The sequence below is a fragment of the Stegostoma tigrinum genome, chromosome 4, assembly GCF_030684315.1.
Source record: "Stegostoma tigrinum isolate sSteTig4 chromosome 4, sSteTig4.hap1, whole genome shotgun sequence".
NCBI lineage: Eukaryota > Metazoa > Chordata > Chondrichthyes > Orectolobiformes > Stegostomatidae > Stegostoma > Stegostoma tigrinum.
Genome location: NC_081357.1, coordinates 5184162 through 5204528, shown reverse-complemented (window position 1 = coordinate 5204528; position 20367 = coordinate 5184162). Strand labels below are relative to the sequence as shown.

Sequence of the window (20367 nt, the reverse complement as noted above, 5' to 3'; positions counted from 1 at the left end):
ATCTTGTTTATTTTTTCAGAGATGACCATTATTCTGATATATTCTGATAACTTACTCTACACAAATGCCTTGCTTTGTTCTTTACCATCATGATCACTCCCTTTGCCTTTTGTTCCAAGAGATCATTGATATTTAATCTCCTTCATCAACCAACTATTTTCTGATGTTCCCTGTAGTTCTAATTGACCAGTTTCCCTTTTTCAACTGCATAAAACTCATAATGTGTCCACCTTTCTTCAGTTCCAAAAATTCATATTAGAGTCAAAACATTAACCTTGTTCCCCCCCACCAGATCCTGCCAGAAGTATTAATTTTCTATTGCATATTCTATTCTTAATCCCAAATCTATAACTCCTTATTTTAGACTATCCAATCCAGGGAAATTCTCACTATTTCATCATCCTGTGATGATCCTTCGATAGTGACCCCTCCTTCCACTCTTCCTTAATGACAGAGCCTAGTCTGTAAGAAAGATATAATTACAGAATATTTGACTAAAAAAAAGTACGGTATATTGAATTTGCTCAGGCAAAATTAGTTATGGTCTATTAGTTATGCTTATATGCTTATGACTGCTTTTACCTCTAAATCAAACACTTGTTTCATGAACACAGCATAGTCTGAATTGAACTCTTTCTTCCGAGGATCTAGAATATCATAATGAGTCTTCTTCAAATTTAGGTAGATATTCTGAAATTTGATTGCCAGAATCTCGATTCCTTCAATTGTAGAATTTTTTAATGCAGAAAAGGTTTTCACTGCTTCAACCATTTCTGTGATCTAAAAATTGAATGAAATATTGGTTACATTAACCACACATATGTACTATGTTGTAAAAAAGCGTAAATATAAGAATTTTGATAAAATAATTTCATTATCTTCATTGATTGGAGTTCTTTTGATAGCAAACCTGAAAATTCTACACATTTAATTATATTAACCAGTGCTTTCTGGGCATGGTAGGATCCACGTCTTACTCATAAGAATGTTCTCTTACAATTTCTTGTTGAGTTTTTTCATGTGACAAAAGGTTAGAATAGTCCATGCTTCTTCTCCCCAATAGAATATGATGTGCACATCCAAAACAAATTGGAATAAAGGCTCATTTACGAGTAACTGATCAGAGAACAGTGGTCTTTCAAATTTGCATCCACTAATGATAATCCTTTTGTAAAGTTTCCAAAACATCCATTCAATTACAGGTTATGATGTCAAAATTAGCCCTTATTTATTGAACAACATTTCAAAGTACATGGAAGCAAATTTCATTCTGAGGTTAGAAAAATAAGGCCTGTACACCTTCGTGGTTTGCAAACTGCACATCTGACATGTGACTTCACAAGAAATTTTCATTTTTTAAACACAGGGGTCAAGTACACAGCACATAGTTTGCACTACACTGTGGAGGATAATGGACTGCTGCATTTCAAGTCAGCACATCTTCTCAGGGGCAGTCAGGAATATACAATAAATACTAGACAAGCGAGTGATTTTAACGTTCTTGAGAGACTATTTTAAAATTGGCAAACCGATTCTTTGTCAGGCAATCTAGTCAATTACCAGTTCCAATTATTTTTCCCAATCAAGGTTTTTGCCCTGAAATATTCATCCGACATCATTCTTTACATTCATTTACTGACCAATCAATGGTGGACAATAAATGCCATGGCATTTGATGAATACATTTTAAAAAATTAATATTGTTTTATTTGTTCGGCATTGCTAGTGGTCATTTATTTCCCATTCCTAATTATGCATTGGGCAGTTAATTGTCAACTACATAGAATCCCTACAGCGTGGAAGCAGGCCTTTCAGCCCATTGAGACCACATTCATTCCACAAAGGTCATCCCACCCAGGTGTACCCCCCACCTTTTCCCTGTAATGCTGCATTTTCCATGGCTAACCACCTAGCCTGCAAACCCCTAGACACTATGGGCAACTTAGCATGGCCAATCTACCTAACCTACACAGGCTTAGACAATGAGAGGAAACCAGTGCACACAGACAAAGGGAGAACATGCAAACTCTTGACTCCTGGTAAGATTCTTAGTAGTGTAGATGAGCAGAGAGATCTCGGTGTCCATGTACACAGATCCTTGAAAGTTGCCACCCAGGTTGACACGGCTGTTAAGAAGGCATACAGTGTTTTAGCTTTTATTAATCGAGGGATTGAGTTCCGGAACCAAGAGGTTATGTTGCAGCTGTACAAAACTCTGGTGCGGCCGCACTTGGGGTATTGCGTACAGTTCTGGTCACCGCATTATAAGAAGGATGTGGAAGCTTTGGAAAGGGTGCAGAGGAGATTTACTAGGATGTTGCCTGGTATGGAGGGAAGGTCTTACGAGGAAAGGCTGAGGGACTTGAGGCCGTTTTCATTAGAGAGAAGAAGGTTGACAGGTGACTTAATTGAGACATATAAAGTAATCAGAGGGTTAGATAGGGTGGATAGGGAGAGCCTTTTTCCTAGGATGGTGACGGCGAGCACGAGGGGGCATAGCTTTAAATTGAGGGGTGAAAGATATAGGACAGATGTCAGAGGTAGTTTCTTTACTCGGAGAGTAATAAGGGAATGGAACGCTTTGCCTGCAACGGTAGTAGATTCACCAACTTTAGGTACATTTAAGTCATCATTGGACAAGCAAATGGACGTACATGGAATAGTGTAGGTTAGATGGGCTTGAGATCGGTATGACAGGTCGGCACAACATCAAGGGCCGAAGGGCTTGTACTGCGCTGTAATGTTCTATGACAGTCACCTGAGGATAAAATCAAACCCAGGTCTCTGACACAGTGAGGCAGCAGTGCGAACCACTCAGCCATTGTGCCACCCCAAGGGTCTGGAGGTACATAGAGGCTAGGCAAAGTAAGAATGGCAGATTTCCTTCCTGAAGAAAATTAATAATCCAATGGGCTTTTTAATCAAAGCGCAACATTTACATAGTTTTTCATTTAATTCCAGATTTCATTGAATCTAAATTTTTCCATACACTAAAGTGGGATTTGAACCCATAATCCTTAAAACATAAGGCTGGTGTTTTACATAACAAGCATAGCAATACTGCACTATGTCACCATCTCCAATGACACAACTTTCACTGAGAGTGGCTGTACACAACAGTATTCTTTCTTATTTTCTAGTGTTCTGAAGAAGAGTCACTGGAACCAAAACATTACTTCTGTTTTCTCTCCACAGATGCTGCCCGACGTGTTGAGTTTCTCCAGCAATGTCTCCAGGTTTTGTTTGTTTTACATGTCCTGCTCTCAAAGTTTTATAGTTTACTTTTGTTTTATTCTTCCTTGTTTACTGGATTTGGAAGGATTCAAGGATATTGTCACATTCTTCTTCTTGCCACATCAATTCTGTTGATTCCACAACATTTTGCAAGGGATACTGTTCTGAAACAGTACTTTAATGCTATTCGCAAGGAATTATCGGGGAAATAACCTAATAGTATCAAATGACAGTGATTCTAAAATACCAATGAGAATTTTTTTTTTAAATGATAAATCTTCCTCACATAATTCACTCGATTCGGATACAGAGTGCTTCCTTAATCATTGGAATGGTAACATACTCATGGAAAATATCCTGAACACATTTTAGGAACACCTGACCCTCTATGCTTTTGTAGTATTAGAATTCCAGTTATTTTAGGATAATTTGAATATTGCTGAAAACTTTACATGTTGCACTCATCAGGACATTCATAAACCTTAAAATTCAAGGGGAGAAACAACACTTATACTACGTGAGAGGAGCATGTTGATTAGTTGCAAAGTTGACTCCAAATGATGATTATATCATGACACAGTGTATACCCATTAATATTGATTAATATTTATCTGCAAAGCTTTGGTTAAATGTTAAACCCAGGAAGGTTGGCATTGGCCAAGAAATCTATTTAAATGGAGACTGACAGGTTTTTTCTCTTTCATGGGACATGGGCATTTCTGGCTGGGGCCAGCACAAATTGTGAATTTCTATTTACCCATGAGTAGGTGATGGCGAACAACCTGCTTGAAATGCTGCACTCTATTTGTTGTAGGCATTCCTACAAGTGCTATTAGGTAGGAAGTTCCAGGACTTTGACCCAGCTACACTGAAAGGATTTTGATACAAATCCAAGCCAGAATGGTGAGCGGCTTGGAGAGGTGTTAGAACCCATGGTGTTAGGGACAAGGTACTGGATTGGCTGACTGGCAGAAGAAGAGTTGGGATAAAGGGGTCTTTTTCAGGATTGCAATGAGTGACTGGTGAAGTTCCGTAGGGGTCAGTGTTGAGACCACAACTGTTCATGTTGTACATTAACAATCTGGACAAAGGAACTCAGGGCATTATTGCTAAGTTTGCAGATGACACAAAGATAGGTGGATGGGCAGGTAGTATTGAGGAAGGTGGGAAGTTGAAAAGAACTTGGACAGATAGGGAGACTGTGCAAAGAAGTGGCAGATGGAATGCACAATCATGTAAAATGTGAGGTTATGCAATTTGAAACAAAAACAAAGTTGCTCGAAAAGCTCAGCAGGTCTGGCAGCATCTGTGAAGGATAAAACAGAGTTAACATTTTGGGTCCGGTGACCCTTCCTCAAAACTGATGGTAGCTGGGAAAACGTTAGTTTATATGCAATTTGGTTGGAAGAATAAAAGTGTACGTATTGTCTAAATGGGGAAAGGTTTTAGAAATCTGAAGCGCGAGGGTATTTCAGACACTTTGTTCAGGATTCTCTTCAGGTTAACATGCAGGTTTAGTTGGCAGTTTGGAAGGGAAATGTAATGCTAGCATTCATTTTGATAGGACTATAACACAAGAACAGGGATAAAAACCAAAAGAACTGCGGATGTTGTAAATCAGGAACAAAAACAATGTTGCTGGAAAAGTTCAGCAAGTATGGCAGGATCTGTGAAGGTCCAGTGACCCTTCCTCAGAGCAAGAATGTGTTGCCAAGGCTGTATAAGGCCCAGGTCAAAACATATTTGGAATACTGTGAGCAGTTCTGGGATCTGCATATAATAAAGCACATGCTGGCACTGGAGGGGCTCCAGAGAAGGTTTATATGAATGAACCTGGGGATGAAGGGCTTATCATATGAGGAGCAGTTTGAGGACTCTGGCTCTGTACTCAATCAAGTTTAGGAGGATTATAGGGATCTCATTGAAAGTTACAGAATACTGAGAGACCTGGATAGATTGATGTGAGAACATGTTTCCAATAGTAGGAAAGACTAGTACAGCTTCAGAGTGAAGGGACGATCCTTCAGAACTGAGACAAGGAGGAATTTCTACAGCCAAAGAGTGGTAAGATTGTGGAATTCACTGCTACAGGAGGCTGTGGAGGCTAAGTTATTGAGTGTATTTATTAGAAATGGACCAATTCTTGATAAGTAAGGGATCAAAGTTTAAAGGGAGAAGGCAGGAGAATAGGGTTGAGAATGTTTCAGCCATAACTGAATGGCAAAGCAGACCCCATGGGCCAAATGACCTGATTCTGCTCCTATTTCTATCTATGGTCAAATGAGAACAAGCAGGTTTGTGTATTCCCATCTACTTACTGCCCTATCCTTTGAGATGGTAATGGTCATGGTTTTGCAAGATGGTCTCTCAAAAACCATGGTAAATTTCTGCAGGGCGTTTGTGGGTGGTACATACTGGTGCTGCCATGCCACAGAGGTGAAGGGAGTGAATCTGGATTTGGAGCCAATAAAGCAGTACACTCCGTCCTGATTCTTCAGGTTATGTTGCACTCATCCAGACTATTCCATCATGCTCGGTTATGGACCAGACCAGGCCCCTCAAAATATAAGAAAGAGATAGCAAAGGCCCTAACGTTTTCTTAGATAAATGTCAGGTGCTGTGTTCCAGAAGCAATTTGATTGGTCAAACTATTCAACATGAAGCGATACACAAATTTATTCAAACACCATAGTTAAAACACAAAAGAAAGAAGAACTTGGAATAACTTAAGTTTTCCAATAGAGTTAATAGAATGATATATACAGTAACTATTACTAATTAATTGTTCCAATATAGTCACATCCCATAAAGACAGCCTTGGAAAAAATGCAAAATCAGAAATCAGATTCTGTCTCACATGCAACCCAGTGGCCCAGGAAGAGAACCCCCAGCTTCTGGCTTTAATTGATTGAGAGGAAAAATAGCAACAGCAACTGCTGCTAAAAGCTAAACCTAAAATCCCTGATTCTGTGGGTGGGAGCTTGACCACAGCCATTCAGGATGCTTCTATTGTTCCAACTTTAAAAAAAACCAAGACTTCACAAGTCTCTTCTCGCAGACTGTTCAGTATCTGTCTCTCAATCTCTCTCTAAAAGAAACCAGTACAAAGCACACCACTTAAAAGCACAGCATCAGACTACTCACTTGCCTTGCAGATGGTGGAAAGGCTGTGGGGAGTGAGTAAGTGAGTTACTTACTACAGGAGTCCAAGCTTCTGATCAGTTTTTGCAGTCATTGTACTTAAATAGCTAGTCCATTTCAATTCATGGAAATACCAAGGATGTTGATAGTTGAGATTCAGAGATGGTGATGTCATTGAATGGGAAAGACATTTTTTAAATTTTCTCTTATTGGAGATCGCCATTGCCTGCACCTATATGGCAAATATGTAACTTGTCACTGGGCAGCCAAAACCTGGATATTGTCCAGATCTTGCTGAATTTGGATATGGACTGCTTCAGTATCTGAGGAATCAGAACTGATGCTGAACATTGCGAATTCATCGGTGAACATCCCAGCTTCTCAACTTATGACAGAGGGAAGGGTACTGGCAAAGCAACTGAAAATGGTTGGGCCTCGGACACTACCCTGAGGGAGTTCAGCACGAAATAATGCTACAGAGGCCAATATCCCATCACCGAGTCACATTATTTACATGTACACAGTATGCGACAGTGGTCCAGATTCCTTAGAGCCATCTCTTAGAGATCACAGAACCTCTGATACTCTTGTTTATATCTGTCAGCTGAGACTCCCTGATTGCACCAGATTATCAGCCCCAGTCATGGAACTCATTCTATGAGGTCCACCTGACTGACCTTGTCACAATCACTGCATCCCTCCCACTCTGAGTCCAGGGACGTAGGGCTGATCTTTTTCTCATAGCTTTTTCTGGAGCGTTAGATTAGATTAGATTCCCTACAGTGTGGAAACAGGCCCTTCTGCCCAACAAGTCCACACTGCCCTTTGGAGCATCCCACCCAAACCCATCCCCCTATAACCCACACACCCCTGAACACTATGGGCAATTTAGCATGGCCAATCCACCTAGCCTGCACATCTTTGGACTGTCGGAGGAAACCGGAGTACCCGGAAGAAACCCACACAGGCACGGGGAGAATGTGCAAACTCCACACAGACAGTTACCTGAGGCTGGAATTGAACCTGGGTCCCTGGTGCTCTGAGGCTGCAGTGCTAACCACTGAGCCACTGTGCCACCCAATGTTCTCACATAGTGTCCGGTTACTCCAACTCAGCCTCGGATACAGGCGGTGTGTACCAGACCATTGCCTGCTTCTTCTGGTCAGAGAGTCTCCGAAGAAATTCATCCACTTCTTCAGGTGGTAAAGGTGTCAAGACTGCAATATCTGTCATGTCCATCTCAAACTCTGAAGTTTCTTCTCTGTTAGAAGGGGAGAACCCACTGATTCCAACAGACTTCCCGGCTGTGGTGAGTGGCTAGATATATTTTGCTTCTGCCCCATTTGAGAGTTAGCAGCTTTCGTGTGTGGTCCACATGCTTGTTCAGGACTGGCTCACTTACCCAAACTTGGTATTTAACTGGACTAGACCTCATAGTGACCATGTCTCTTATCCACACAGGGCTATTCCTATGATTTAGCCACCAAACTTCATCCCCTGAAGTATATTGTCTCTCTTGCTTAGAGAAGTCCTCTGTCTGGCATTGGTGTTCCTGATGCCATTTCACCCACCAACCCAAGTCAGAGAAGATCAGATTTAACCTGGTGTGGTGTCTTTTCCCCATTAGGAACTCTGTTGCAGCTATCCCTGTAGTTGCATGAGGGGTGGTCCGATAATCAAATAGGAACCATGACAGTTTGGTATCGAGTGAAGTTGTAAGCTGTTTCTTTAAGCGTGCCTTTGAAGTTTGGATTGCTCTTTCCACCAATGACGGTATGAAACTGTTCTTATATGCCGAATGCCTTTTCACTTTAGCAAATACTGGAATTCCCTCCTGGTAAATGATGGCCCATTGTCTATGACCAACACATTCGGGAGCCTTTGCATCACAAAAGATATACACTGTTTTTCTATCGTCATCCTCTGTTTTAGGAATGAATACAATGCACATCCAACCACTTTGAATGGGCATCCACAACGACTAAGAACATTGAGCCCATGAAAAGTCTTGCATAGTCGATGTGCAGCTGAGTCCAGGGTTTACCTGGTCACTCCCATAAATGTGAGGGAGCTGCTGGTGGTAACTTTTGTCCTTGTTGGCACTGTCCAACCAACGCAGCTACGTCTGCATCTATAACTTCTCGCCAACCCTGGTTGAGTTTAGCCAGAATCTGGCAGCAATCTTTGCTCGGGACAAAGATTCTTATTCCCCATAATAAAATGTCATCCTAATCAATGTTCTGGTCGTGCAGGGTCCAGAAAGATTACAAAGTCTGGTTGTGACGGCCCTTCTGTTTCCTCCTTCACCACCAGCTGTTTTAATTTTGCCAGGACCGGATCATTTTGCATTCACAATCTGATGTTGTCAGTGGTGGACAGAACAGTGTCTAGAAAGTTTTAAAATCAGGAACAAAAACAAAGTTGCTGGAATAGCTCAGCAGGTCTGGCAGCATCTGTGAAGGCAAAAAACAGAGTTAACATTTTGGGTCTGGTGACGCTTCCTCAGAACTGACGGTGGCTGGGAAAACATCAGTTTAATATGCAGAAAAATTGGGAGGGGGTTGAGGTCGGCAGTAAACGATAGGATAGAGCCTAAAGAGAGAGAAGAGCAAGGGGCCCAAACATACCTTTCAGGTGAAGCAACATTTCACCTGCACTTCCCAGAATCGAGTTTACTGCATTCGCTGCTCACAATGTGGTCTCCTCTACACTGGGGAAACGAAGTGTAGATTGGGTGACCGCTTCACAGAACATCTATGTTCCGCTCGTAAAAAAGAGCCTGAACTACCTGTTGCCCGCCACGTTAACACACCATCCTGTTCCCTGGCCAACATGTCTGTCTCTGGCTTGCTGCAGTGCTCTAGCATAGCTCAACACAAGCTGGAAGCTCATTTTCCACGTGGGGACCCTGCAGCCCTCCAGACTCAATACTGAGTTCAATGATTTTAGGGCCTAAACTCTCCCATGTCCCAGTCCCCTACCCTACACACAGCAGGTTTTGTTACCATAGCCTGCCATTACACACTACCTGATGTTAGTCACTAATGGTCCCCCATTAACAACTATTCACCTCCCAGCCTGATAGTTATCAACTCTTTGCCTGTCTAACTGCTCTCTCTTTAAGCTCTATCCTATCATTACTCAGCCAGCACACACACATCCCACCAATGAATAAAAATAATTAAAGCAAATGGCCCGGCGGAAGATAAACTCTGAGAAACTGTACATGACTCCTTCTATCATTTTACTGATAACTGAGAGTAAGATCAAACTGGAGGAACAACATCTCATCTTCAGACGAAGCACTTCATAGCTTTCTGGACTTAATACTGTGTTCAATACCTTCAAACTGTAAACACACTCACATTTCTTCCCGAGACAGTAGGAACTGCAGATGCTGAAGAATCTGAGATAACCAGATTCAAGTAATGAAAATGAAATTTTTTCTGAAGAAGTGTCTAGGCCCGAACGTAAGCCTTCCTGCTCCTCTAATGCTGCTTGGCCTGCTGTGTTCATCCAGCTTCACAGCTTGTTATCTCATATTTAGAACATAGAATATTACAGCACAGTACAGGCCCTTCGGCCCTCGATGTTGTGCCGACCTGTCATTACGATCTGAAGCCCACCTAACTTACACTATTCCATGTACGTCCATCTGCTTGTCCAATGACGACTTAAATGTACCTAAAGTTGGCGAATCTACTACAATTGCAGGCAAAGCATTCCATTCCCTTACTACTCTCTGAGTAAAGAAACTACCTCTGACATCTGTCCTGTATCTTTCACTCCTCAATTTAAAGCTATGCCCCCTCATGCTCGCCGTCACCATCTTAGGAAAAAAGCTCTCCCTATCCACCCTATCTAACCCTCTGATTATTTTGTATGTTTCAATTAAGTCACATCTCAACCTTCTTCTCTCTAATGAAAACAGCCTCAAGTCCCTCAGCCTTTCCTCGTAACTTTCTTTCTTCCCTTTCTTTCAGCTTTAGTTAGTACATTCTCTGTCACCATCTCTCCCCAACTCCACTGGAATTATCTGGTCTTTCCAGCCTAGACACACCATTGTTCTGTCATTCTTACATTCTGAATACTTAATCTGAATTATCAACATCTTTTCTAGCGCCAACACTCTGCACCCTAAACCCGCCCCCCCACCATAGCATAAATGCTGTCCCCTTCACACTTCACTTTAGCTCTGATGAAGAGTCATCTATATTCAAAACGTTAGCTTGCGCACTCTCCATGGATGCTGCCTGACCTGCTGTGATCTACAACATTCTTATATCCTCTACTCAAAAGATTGAGCAATTACAGCAAGTGTGCTCATCACCTCTTTTAACCACCCTGTCTTTATATGATGCAAACTTCAAAGGATTATGTATCTGAGCTGCTAGGTTTCCCTGTTCGGCAACACTACCCAAGGCCCTGCCATTGATTATTTAAGTCCTGCCCCTGTTTGTTGTACCGAAATGCAAAGCCTCACATTTATCCAGACTGAACTTCACCAGCAATTTTTTCACCCCAATAGCACATTTGATGAAGATCCCTTTGTAATCTTATAAAACCTTTGTCACTATCTACTATGCCGCCAATATTGGTGTTGTCCGCAAACTTACTAACCAGGCCTTCTATATTCTCATCCAAATCATTTATGTAAATGACAAACTTTCACACTGCTGTGCTAGGCTCTTCCATTATTGAGGATGGGGATATTTGTGCAGCCTCCTCCTTCAGTGAGGTTAGTTTAGTTGTCCACCACAACTTACAACCTGATTTGGCAGAATTGCTGGGTTTCGATCTGATCCATCGGTTGTGGTATCGCTTATGTCTGGTTATTACTTGCTGCTTACGCTATTTGGGGCAGCAGTCATGTGTTGTAGCTTCACCACGTTGACACCTCATTTTTAGGTAGGTCTAGAATGCTCTGGCATGCCCTCCAACAGTCTTCATTGATTCAGAATTGAATTATGTCTCAATGGTAATGGTTGATTGGGGATATGTCAGGCCATAAGATTACAGATTGTGCTGCTGCTCCTCATGGATGCCCAGGCTTGAGTTGCTAGATCTATTCTAAGTTTCCCCCATTTAACGGGTGATGGGGCCACTCAGCATTATGGAGTATATTTGCAACGTGAAGGTAGGTCTTTTTCTCCACATACACTGGAAGACAGTTCTCCTTATTAAAACTGTGGATACATCAGTGGCTGACATAATGATGAGAATGAGGTTTACTATGTTTTTCCCTCTTGTTTGTTTCTTCAACACATGCTAAACAGACAGTCTTAATGCAATATCCAATTGAACACAACCAGCTCAGACAGTGACAATGCTTTTTGGGGATTTTAGTGATGAGCACTGAAGGTCCCACCCAGAGTATATTGTGTGTCCTTGGCATTCTCATTGCTTGCTCCAAGTAGTGATCTTGGAGGAGCACTGATTTATTGACAGAAAGAGGGTGAGAAATTGTAAACGGCAGGAGGTTTTCTCATCCAATTTTACCTGTTGCCTTCAGGTTCCATGGGTTATGGAGCAAATATTAAGGACTCCCAGGACAACTGTGGCCTAACTACATAGCATTGTGACACCTTCTCCACTCATCTGTCCATGTTGTCGGAAGGACATATGCAGGGATGTAATGATGTCTTGGATGTGCACTGTAATGTATGGTTTTGTGCTTAAGAATATGTCAGACTACACTTGACAAGTCTGTGAAACAACTGTTCCAATTTGGCACTAGCCCAGAGTAAAGACAATTTTGCTGAGACAGTTTGCCGATGCTGGTTTTGGTTCTTAGGTTGATGCCATGGTCTGTCCAGTTCTGTTCTTTTTTTTGAGATCTTTAATGCTTTGATAAAACCAAATACTGTACAGATTTATTTCAGAAAGTAGCTTACAGTCAAAAATATTGCTTTACGTTTGAGGTCTCATGTAGGCTAGACCATGTAAGAATGGTAGTTTCTATCTGTAAAGGACATTGTTGAACCAGGTGGCAGGTTGTGAGAATTGACAATGGTTTCATAGCCATCATTACATTTCTAATTCCAGATTTTGTTTTTCATTCAGTATTTCATTCATTCCATTCTCCACAGCGACACTTTTATCAGTCAAAATAAACTTGTCAACCAATCAGCATTCTCCTCTCACGGGGTATAAATGTTGCTTTTCCCCTTGAACTGATACTCTTGTATTCTGCTCTGATGGGTGCAAGGACACAAAATGTGTCTTCTTTCATCAGTTCAAGTTCTATCCTTGCAAACAATTGGGGTGAATGCATTCATTCATGCATTCATTATCTCTGAGCTTGACAGATCCAACGCACTCCAGACTGGTCTCCTGAATTTTACCTTCTATTCTCATCCTTCTATTCAAATCTCTCGAAGATCTTTTTCCTTCCGATCTTTGTCAACCCCTCAGTTGCCTTTACAGCATTTTTGATTTTAACTGTACTACCTACAGTGGCCATGTCTTTAGTTATCTAGGCACTAAACTCTGAAAGGTCCTGTATACATATATCTACCTCTGTACTTAACAGTCCTTAAGATTTAATATCTTTGGTCATCTGACCAAATATTTCCCACCTGACACTGACAAAGTCATACAGCATAGAAAAAGCCCTTCGGTCCACTTTGCCTAAGCCAACCAACAAAGACCAAACTATTCTAACATATTTATCTGCACTATGTCCACAGCCTGCCCTGGCACTTTAAGTGCTTGTCCAGATGCTTCTCAAATGTTATGAGAGTAGTTTCCTCCACCACCCTCTCAGGCAGCACTTTCTGTATTTCTACCACCCTTTGAATGATAATTCTTTTCCTCAAATCTCCTCCAAATGACTTCCTCATTTTAAACTTATTCCTTCTGGTCTTAGACATGACTGCCATAGGAAAGAGGTTCTCTCAATCAGAATCTCCCTCAGCTTCCTCTGCTCCATGGAAAACAAACCTAGCCTATCCAATCTCTCCTTATACCTAAGATTTTTCATTCCAGCCATCATCCTTGTGATTTTTTTCGATACCCTCATTGTACAATCACATTCTGCACACAGTTTTCCATCTATGGCCCAATGTTTTCTAAAGTTGTAGCAAGATTTCCTCGCTCCTATATTCTACGCTCTGTCTAATGAAGGCAAACATTCTGTCTGCCTTCTTCGCCACCACGTCTACCTGTACTGACACCTTTGGGGGTCTATAGACTTGAACATCACTATTTCTTAGCGGCCTAGCACTCGTTGTGTAAATCTTTCCCTTATCCTGAAATGTTAAGGGGTGAATATTTGTTCTGCTGACATGTAAGAAATTAAGTGCTAAACTGCGCTGTGGGTGCCTCTGTCTCGCAGACAAAATGTGGTAATCTAATTATACTCTGCTCTCTGTAAATGTTGAACTAAGGCTAAAAAGATGAGGAACTGTCTAGAGCGGCGATTCAGAATTGAGGAACTGTCTAGTTGTACACATTGTTTTTGAACAGCTGACCTTTGTTTCTAATGTTAGGTGATTAAGTCAAGTACTATCACGGTTGCTAGGCATATGACTATGGGGAGGTAAAAAGTTGTATCTTGCATACATGACTGACTGTGATGTAAAATCCTATATAAAGGGAAGACGGTTCCCTTATTGGGGGGCATCACTGAGAAATACGTCATGTATAGCGTGGAATTTGTAGAGTGATCCTCCACATTTGTAAGCGCTTACTTAAATAAATGATACTGCAAGTTATCTGTCTGTTGATGCCATACATTTGCTTCAAGCATACATGTTAGGTGAAAAAGAACTCAAAGGGACAATCTGACATTCCAAAATGCTGTCATACTTTATTTTAAAACATTCATGGAAAAAGGCTTGGGCCTTTTTATGACAATGAACATAAAGGAAGGCAGTAGGCCATTCAGCCCTTCACTACTGCCACACCATTCGGTAAGATCCTGGCCAAGTGTCTACTTCATTTTCATTAAACTTTCCTTGAACTTGTCATCTCACCTGGTCTTACTAGTCCCATCCTAACAATTACAGATAAAGCCATCTCTTATCACTTTCTTGAATTAATCGCTATGCATATCCTTCTTCCATGCCTTAACCTTATTTCCTCCTACATTAATCTCTGGAAAAAGCTCACTTCCAATTGACTTACAACAGCGCTTGCAAAATCCCAACTTTTTTAAATTTGAATCTTTCTCTGGTTTCTGTAATCTTTGCATGCTTGGAGTTCATCTTTCTATCAGACCAATGTTCTGTTCCTTCAGTCTTATTCCTGCCAAAATGTCAACTTCACCTACTATTTCTAATAAGGTGACAGATTTTTTCTTTAAAAAGGTTGTGAGTCTTTGGAATTCACTTCATCAAAAAGCACTGCATGCAGAATCTTTAGATATTTTTAAGGTAGAGGTAGATTGATTCTTGTAAAAACATTAGACATAGGAGCAGAAAATAGGCCATTCGGCCCATCGAGTTTGCTCCACCATTCAATCATGGTCAGTACATTTTGCAACCCCATTCTCCCACTTTCTCCCTGTAACATTTAATCCCCTTAACAATAAAGAACTTATCTATTTCTGTCTTAAATACACTCAATCATCTGCCCCCCACAGCCTTCTGTGGCAATGAGTTCCATTGATTCACCACCGTCTGGCCGAAGAGGTTTCTCCATATCTGCCTTCTAAAGGGCCTTCCTTTTACTATAAAGCTGTGCCCTCGGGTCTTAGTCTCTGCTGCTAATGGAAACATCTTCCCAACATCCGCTCTATCCAGGCCTTTCAGTATTCTGTAAGTTTCAAATAGATCCCTTTTCATCCTTCTAAATTACATCAAATATAGACCCAGGGTCCTCAAGTGTTCCTATTATGTTAAGCCTTTATTCCTAGGATCATTCTTATGAACATCCTCTGGACCCGCTCAAGGGCCAGTACATCCTTCCTGAGACATGGGGCCCAAAATTGCTCACAATATTCTAAATGTGGTCTGATCAGAGCCTTATAAAGCCTCAAAAGTACGTTCCTGCTTTTATATTTTAGTCGTCTCAAAATAAATGCCAACCTTGTACTTGCCTTCCTAACTATTGACTCAACCTACAAGTTAGTCCAGAGAATCCTGGACTAGCACTCGCGTGTCTCTTTGCACTTCAGATTTCTGAATTTTCATCCCATTTAGAAATTAGAATTCTTCCTACCAAACTGGATGACCTCACACCTTCCCATGTGGTATTCCATCTGCCAATTCTTTGTTCAGTCTCCTAACCTGTCTGAAATCATTCTGCAGCCTTGCCATCTCCTCAATACTACCTGCCCCTTCACATATTTTTGTATCACATGCAAACTTAGCCAAAATGTCTTCAGTTCATTCATCTAGATCATTACTGTATAAAGTGAAAAGCTGCAGTCCTAATGCTGACCCTTGCGAACACTACTAATCACTGGCTGTCATCCTGAGACAGGCCCTTTTATTCCCACTCACTGCTTTCTGTCAGACAGCCAATCTTCTCTCCTCGCTAGTACCTTGCCTCTTAACACCATGGATTCTTATCTTACTCAGCAGTCTCCTGTGCAGCACCTTGTCAAAGGCCTTCTGAAAGTCCAAGTAGATAACATCCATTGGATCTCCTTAGTATAACCTGCTAGTCACCTCCTCAAAGAATTCTAACCAAATTATCAGGCATATCCTCCCCTTAATGAAACCATGGTGACTTTTCCCTATTTTACCATGCACTTCCAAGTATTCAGAAATCTCATCCTTCACAATGGACTACAAAATCTTACCAATGACTGAGGTCAGGCTAATCAGCCTTTAATCTCCCACCTATTGCCTGATTCTCTTCACAAAGAGGGAGGTTACATTAGCAATTTTCCAGTCCTCTGGGACCCTCCCTGATTTGATTCCAGTGATTCCTGAAAGATCACCACTAATACCTCCACTATTTCTTCAGCTATCTCCTTCAGAACTCAGGCATGTAGTCCACCTGCTCAAGGTGATCTATCCAACTTCAAACCTTTCAGTTTTTCCAGCACCTTCTCTTTGGTGATGGCCATCAGTCACCTCTACCTCCCAATTCTCTTGCATGTTTTGTAGGTTACTCCTGTCTTCTACCATGAAGACTGATGCAAAGTACTTGTTTGGTTTCTCATCCATTTCTCTGTTCCCCATTACTACTTCTCCCGTGTCATTTTCCAGCGGCTCAATGTTCACTTTTGCCTCTCTTTCGTCCTTTATATATCTAAATAAACTATTACAATCTTCTTTTATGTTACTAGCTAGCTTACCCTCATATTTATTCTTCTCCCTCCTTATTTCTTTTTTAGTTGTCTTCTTGTAGGCTTCCCACTGTCCTTTGCAGCATTATATGATTTCTCTTTTGCTTTTATGCTGTCCCTGACTTTCGTTGTCAGCCATGGTTGCCTCCTCCTCCCTTTGGTATGCTTCTTTTCCCAAGGGATGATTTTTTGCTGTGTCTCCCAAATTACTCGCAGAAACTCCTGCCATTGCTGTTCCAATGTCTTTCCAGCTATTATCGTCGACCAGTCAATTCTGGCCAGGGCCTCCCTCATGCCTCTGTAGTTGCCTTAATTCAACTGTAATACCGTTACATCTGCTTCAAGCTTCTCCTTCTCAAATTTCAGAGTAAATTCTATCATATTATGGTCACTGCCTCTTAAGCGTTCCTTCACTTTAAGCCCCCTTATCAAGTCTGCCTCACTGCACATCACTAAAACCAGAGTTGCCCATTCGCTAGCGGACTCCACCACAAGCTGCTCAAAAAAGCCATCTCATAGACATTTCACAAATCCCTTTTCTTGCGATCCACTACCAATCTGATTTTTAGAGTCTACCTGCATCTTGAAATCCCCCATGACCACTGTAACTTTGTATTTCTTACACAGCTTTTATAACTCCTGGTGTATCTTGACTGCTATCTTGAGATCTGTACATAACTCCAATGATGGTATTTCTACCTTAGCAGTTCCTCAGTTCTACCCACACAGATTTTACATTATTTGACCCTATGTCATTTCTGGCTATCAATTTAATTTTGTTTCTTACTAATAAGGCAACCCCACCCGCTCTGCCCACCTGCCTGTCTTTTTGATAGAATGTACATCCCTGGATATGCAGCTCCTAGTTCTGATCCCGTTGCAGCCACATCTCCGTGATGTTCACCACATCATACCTGCCAACTTCAATCTGCGTCACAAGCCCATTGCCTTATTTCGCATACTGTGTGTATTCAGATACAACACCTTCAGTTCTTGTACTTACCGTCCCACTTCTCATTGTCATCCCTTTTCATCTAATGCACATGAAGTTAAATTCCTAACCCTTTCCAAATACTTCATCCTATTTTGTGTTCTGGAGACTTTAATAACCGCTCCTGAGTTCTCCTTTTGTTCCATTTTTTTGGTACTTTTCCATGCAGTTGAATCCACCTCCACAGATGTTAACCTGCTGGTTTGTTTCCCATTGACCATTCTACTTCTTAGAGAGTGGTGAATCTATGGAATTCACTGTACAGAAGGCTGTGGAGGTCAGGTCATTGAGTACATTTAAAACTGAGATAGATAGTTTCTTGATTATTAAAAGGATCAAGGGTGTCGAGGAGAAAGTGGAGAATGGGGTTGAGGAACTCATCAGCCATGACTGAATGGGGGAGAAGACTTGATAGGCCAAATGGCCTAATTTCTGCCCCTATATCTTATTGCTTTATGGTCTTATAGTTTTACCCTACCCTTCATCTCACCTTCTAGTTTAAAGTCCTGTTGACCACCCTTTTCACTCGGTAATTGTCCCAGTTCGTTCAAGTGGAGACCGTCCCAGCAGTACAGATCCCTCCTGTTCCAACACTGATCCCAGTGCCCCATGAAATGGAACCCCTCCTTCCCTCACACTTCTTCAGCCATATATTTACCTCCCTTATTCTCATGTCCCTATGCCAATTTGTACATAATTCAGGCAATAATCCAGAGATTATAACCCTTCAGGACTCTTTCTTTAATTTAGTTCTTAGTTCGTGATAATACTCAAAAAGGTCCTCTTTCCTGATCTTGCCTACATTGTTTGTCCTGACATGGGCCACAACAACTGGATCCTCCCCTTCCCTCTCCAATATCCTTGCAAGGCAGTCAGAGATGTCCCTCGCCTTGGCACTGGGCAGGCAACATATCATGCGCTCTCAATCCTGCTTACAAAGGATGCTATCTATTCCAGTAATTATAGAATCCCCTACAGCTACCACTTGCCTTTTGTTCCCCCATCTTGAATGGCCTCCTGGGCCACAATGCCATAGTCAACTGGCTCATCCACTCTACAGCCCTGTTCCTCATCCACACAGGGAGCAAGTACCTTGTACCTGTTGGATAAGGTCAAGAGCTGAGGTTCCTCTGTTATTGAATACAGGAAACTTCTACCTACCTCACTTGCAGTCACACCCTGCTTTCCCTAACCACTGACTAAATTGGAGGTACTTAATCTACCAGGTGTAACACCCTCCTGAAGCAAAGCATCTAGGTAACTCACCCCCTCCCAGATGTGCTGCAGTGTCTGAAGCTCAGACTCCAGCTCATCAATTCTGAGCCGAAGTTGGTCGCAAGGGCAATCAACATTTGTTGCAGATGTGGGCACTGCAACTCGCAACAGGATCTGCCAGCTCCTGCATCATACAGCTACTGCACATCACCTGCCCAGCCATCTTTACTTAGTTAATTAATTTATTAGTTAGTTAATCCCTAGTTCATTACTTAATTTATTATCTAGTTTTGCTCTGTTTTATTTTCAAATTTACAACAGATTTCCTATGAGTCAATCAGGTCACAGCTCTCCTGTAATGTCACTTTATCAGTTTGACTTCAGTTACTCCAAGTGCTCCTCCCTCTGAGTCCACTCCCTGGAAACAAGGCCACAAATCCCCGAAATAAACTTGCTTTGTATACTCACTGCTCTGTGTGCTCCTCTCTCTGACTTCACTCACTTGAAACAAGGCCACGAATCCCTGACAGAAGTTATTTTTATACTCATCATTCCATGTTCTCCTCCCTGTGACTCCATTCCCCAGAAACAAAGCTGTGAATAGCGAGTTTTGAGAAGATTTGTAGCTCAGGTTGAGGTTCTGGATGTGAGTTGGCTCGCTGAGCTGGAAGATTCATTTTCAGACATTTCATCACCATTCTAGGTAACATCATCAGTGAGCCTCCGGTGAAGTGCTGGTGTTATGTCCCGCTTTCTATTTATCTGTTTAGGTTTCCTTGGGTTGGTGATGTCATTTCCTGTTCTTTTTTCCTCGAATGGTGACGAAACATCTGAAAACGAACCTTCCAGCTCAGCGAGCAAACTCACCTCCAGAAAGCTGTGAAACCCCAACGGACGTTAGTTTTTAGTCAGTTAGTCTTGATTACCAAGTGGATGAAAGATTATCAGGGATATGCACGAATTGTGCAGTTGAGGTTAAAATCAGATCAGCCGTGATCTTAATGAATGCTAGAGAAGGCTTGAAGAGCTGAGTAGTCTACTCTTGTTCCTTGTTCCTATTTTCATATGTATGTTCATATGCCAGTACATTAAAGGCACTCTCTAAATACAAGTTGATGTATTTCTTTCACCTGGTTCAGAGGAAATCACCTGATCTATATTTCTTCCTTGCTATTCAAACAGATTCTGTATTTGATCTTTCTAGGTCATGCTGTCACTGGTCATGCGATATCATATTCTTGTAAGCTTTCAAAGTTGCTACCCATTCCTTCATTTGGGGTTAGTTAGAATGGGAAACTTTTACATTTTTATGTTACAAAATAAGTGTGTTTTTACCTCAATACTGAATAAGTTCAGCTTATAATCAATAAATATTTTTCTGTTTCTTGAAGAAACCTAGTTGATGCATCTTTTGACCATATCAGTAACTAGGTAAAACAATTATCATTATATTGTAATACACAGATTAATACAACGAAAGACAGTGCACTTCTTCCCATCTCAGTCATAACAATATCTATGATCTCCTTGTCCTGGAAGGAGTTCA

General features: G+C 41.5%; 1 protein-coding gene across 1 annotated transcript in view; it reads right to left on the bottom strand.

Annotated features, from left to right (window-relative positions):
* LOC125452339 (dynein axonemal heavy chain 8-like) overlaps positions 1-20367 on the bottom strand; it is a 1009221-nt gene that overhangs the window by 773936 nt on the left and 214918 nt on the right. Inside the window, exon 13 of the mRNA XM_059645685.1 lies at positions 583-780. Within this exon, the coding sequence (XP_059501668.1) occupies positions 583-780 (198 nt within the window). The remainder of the gene's footprint in view (positions 1-582; positions 781-20367) is intronic.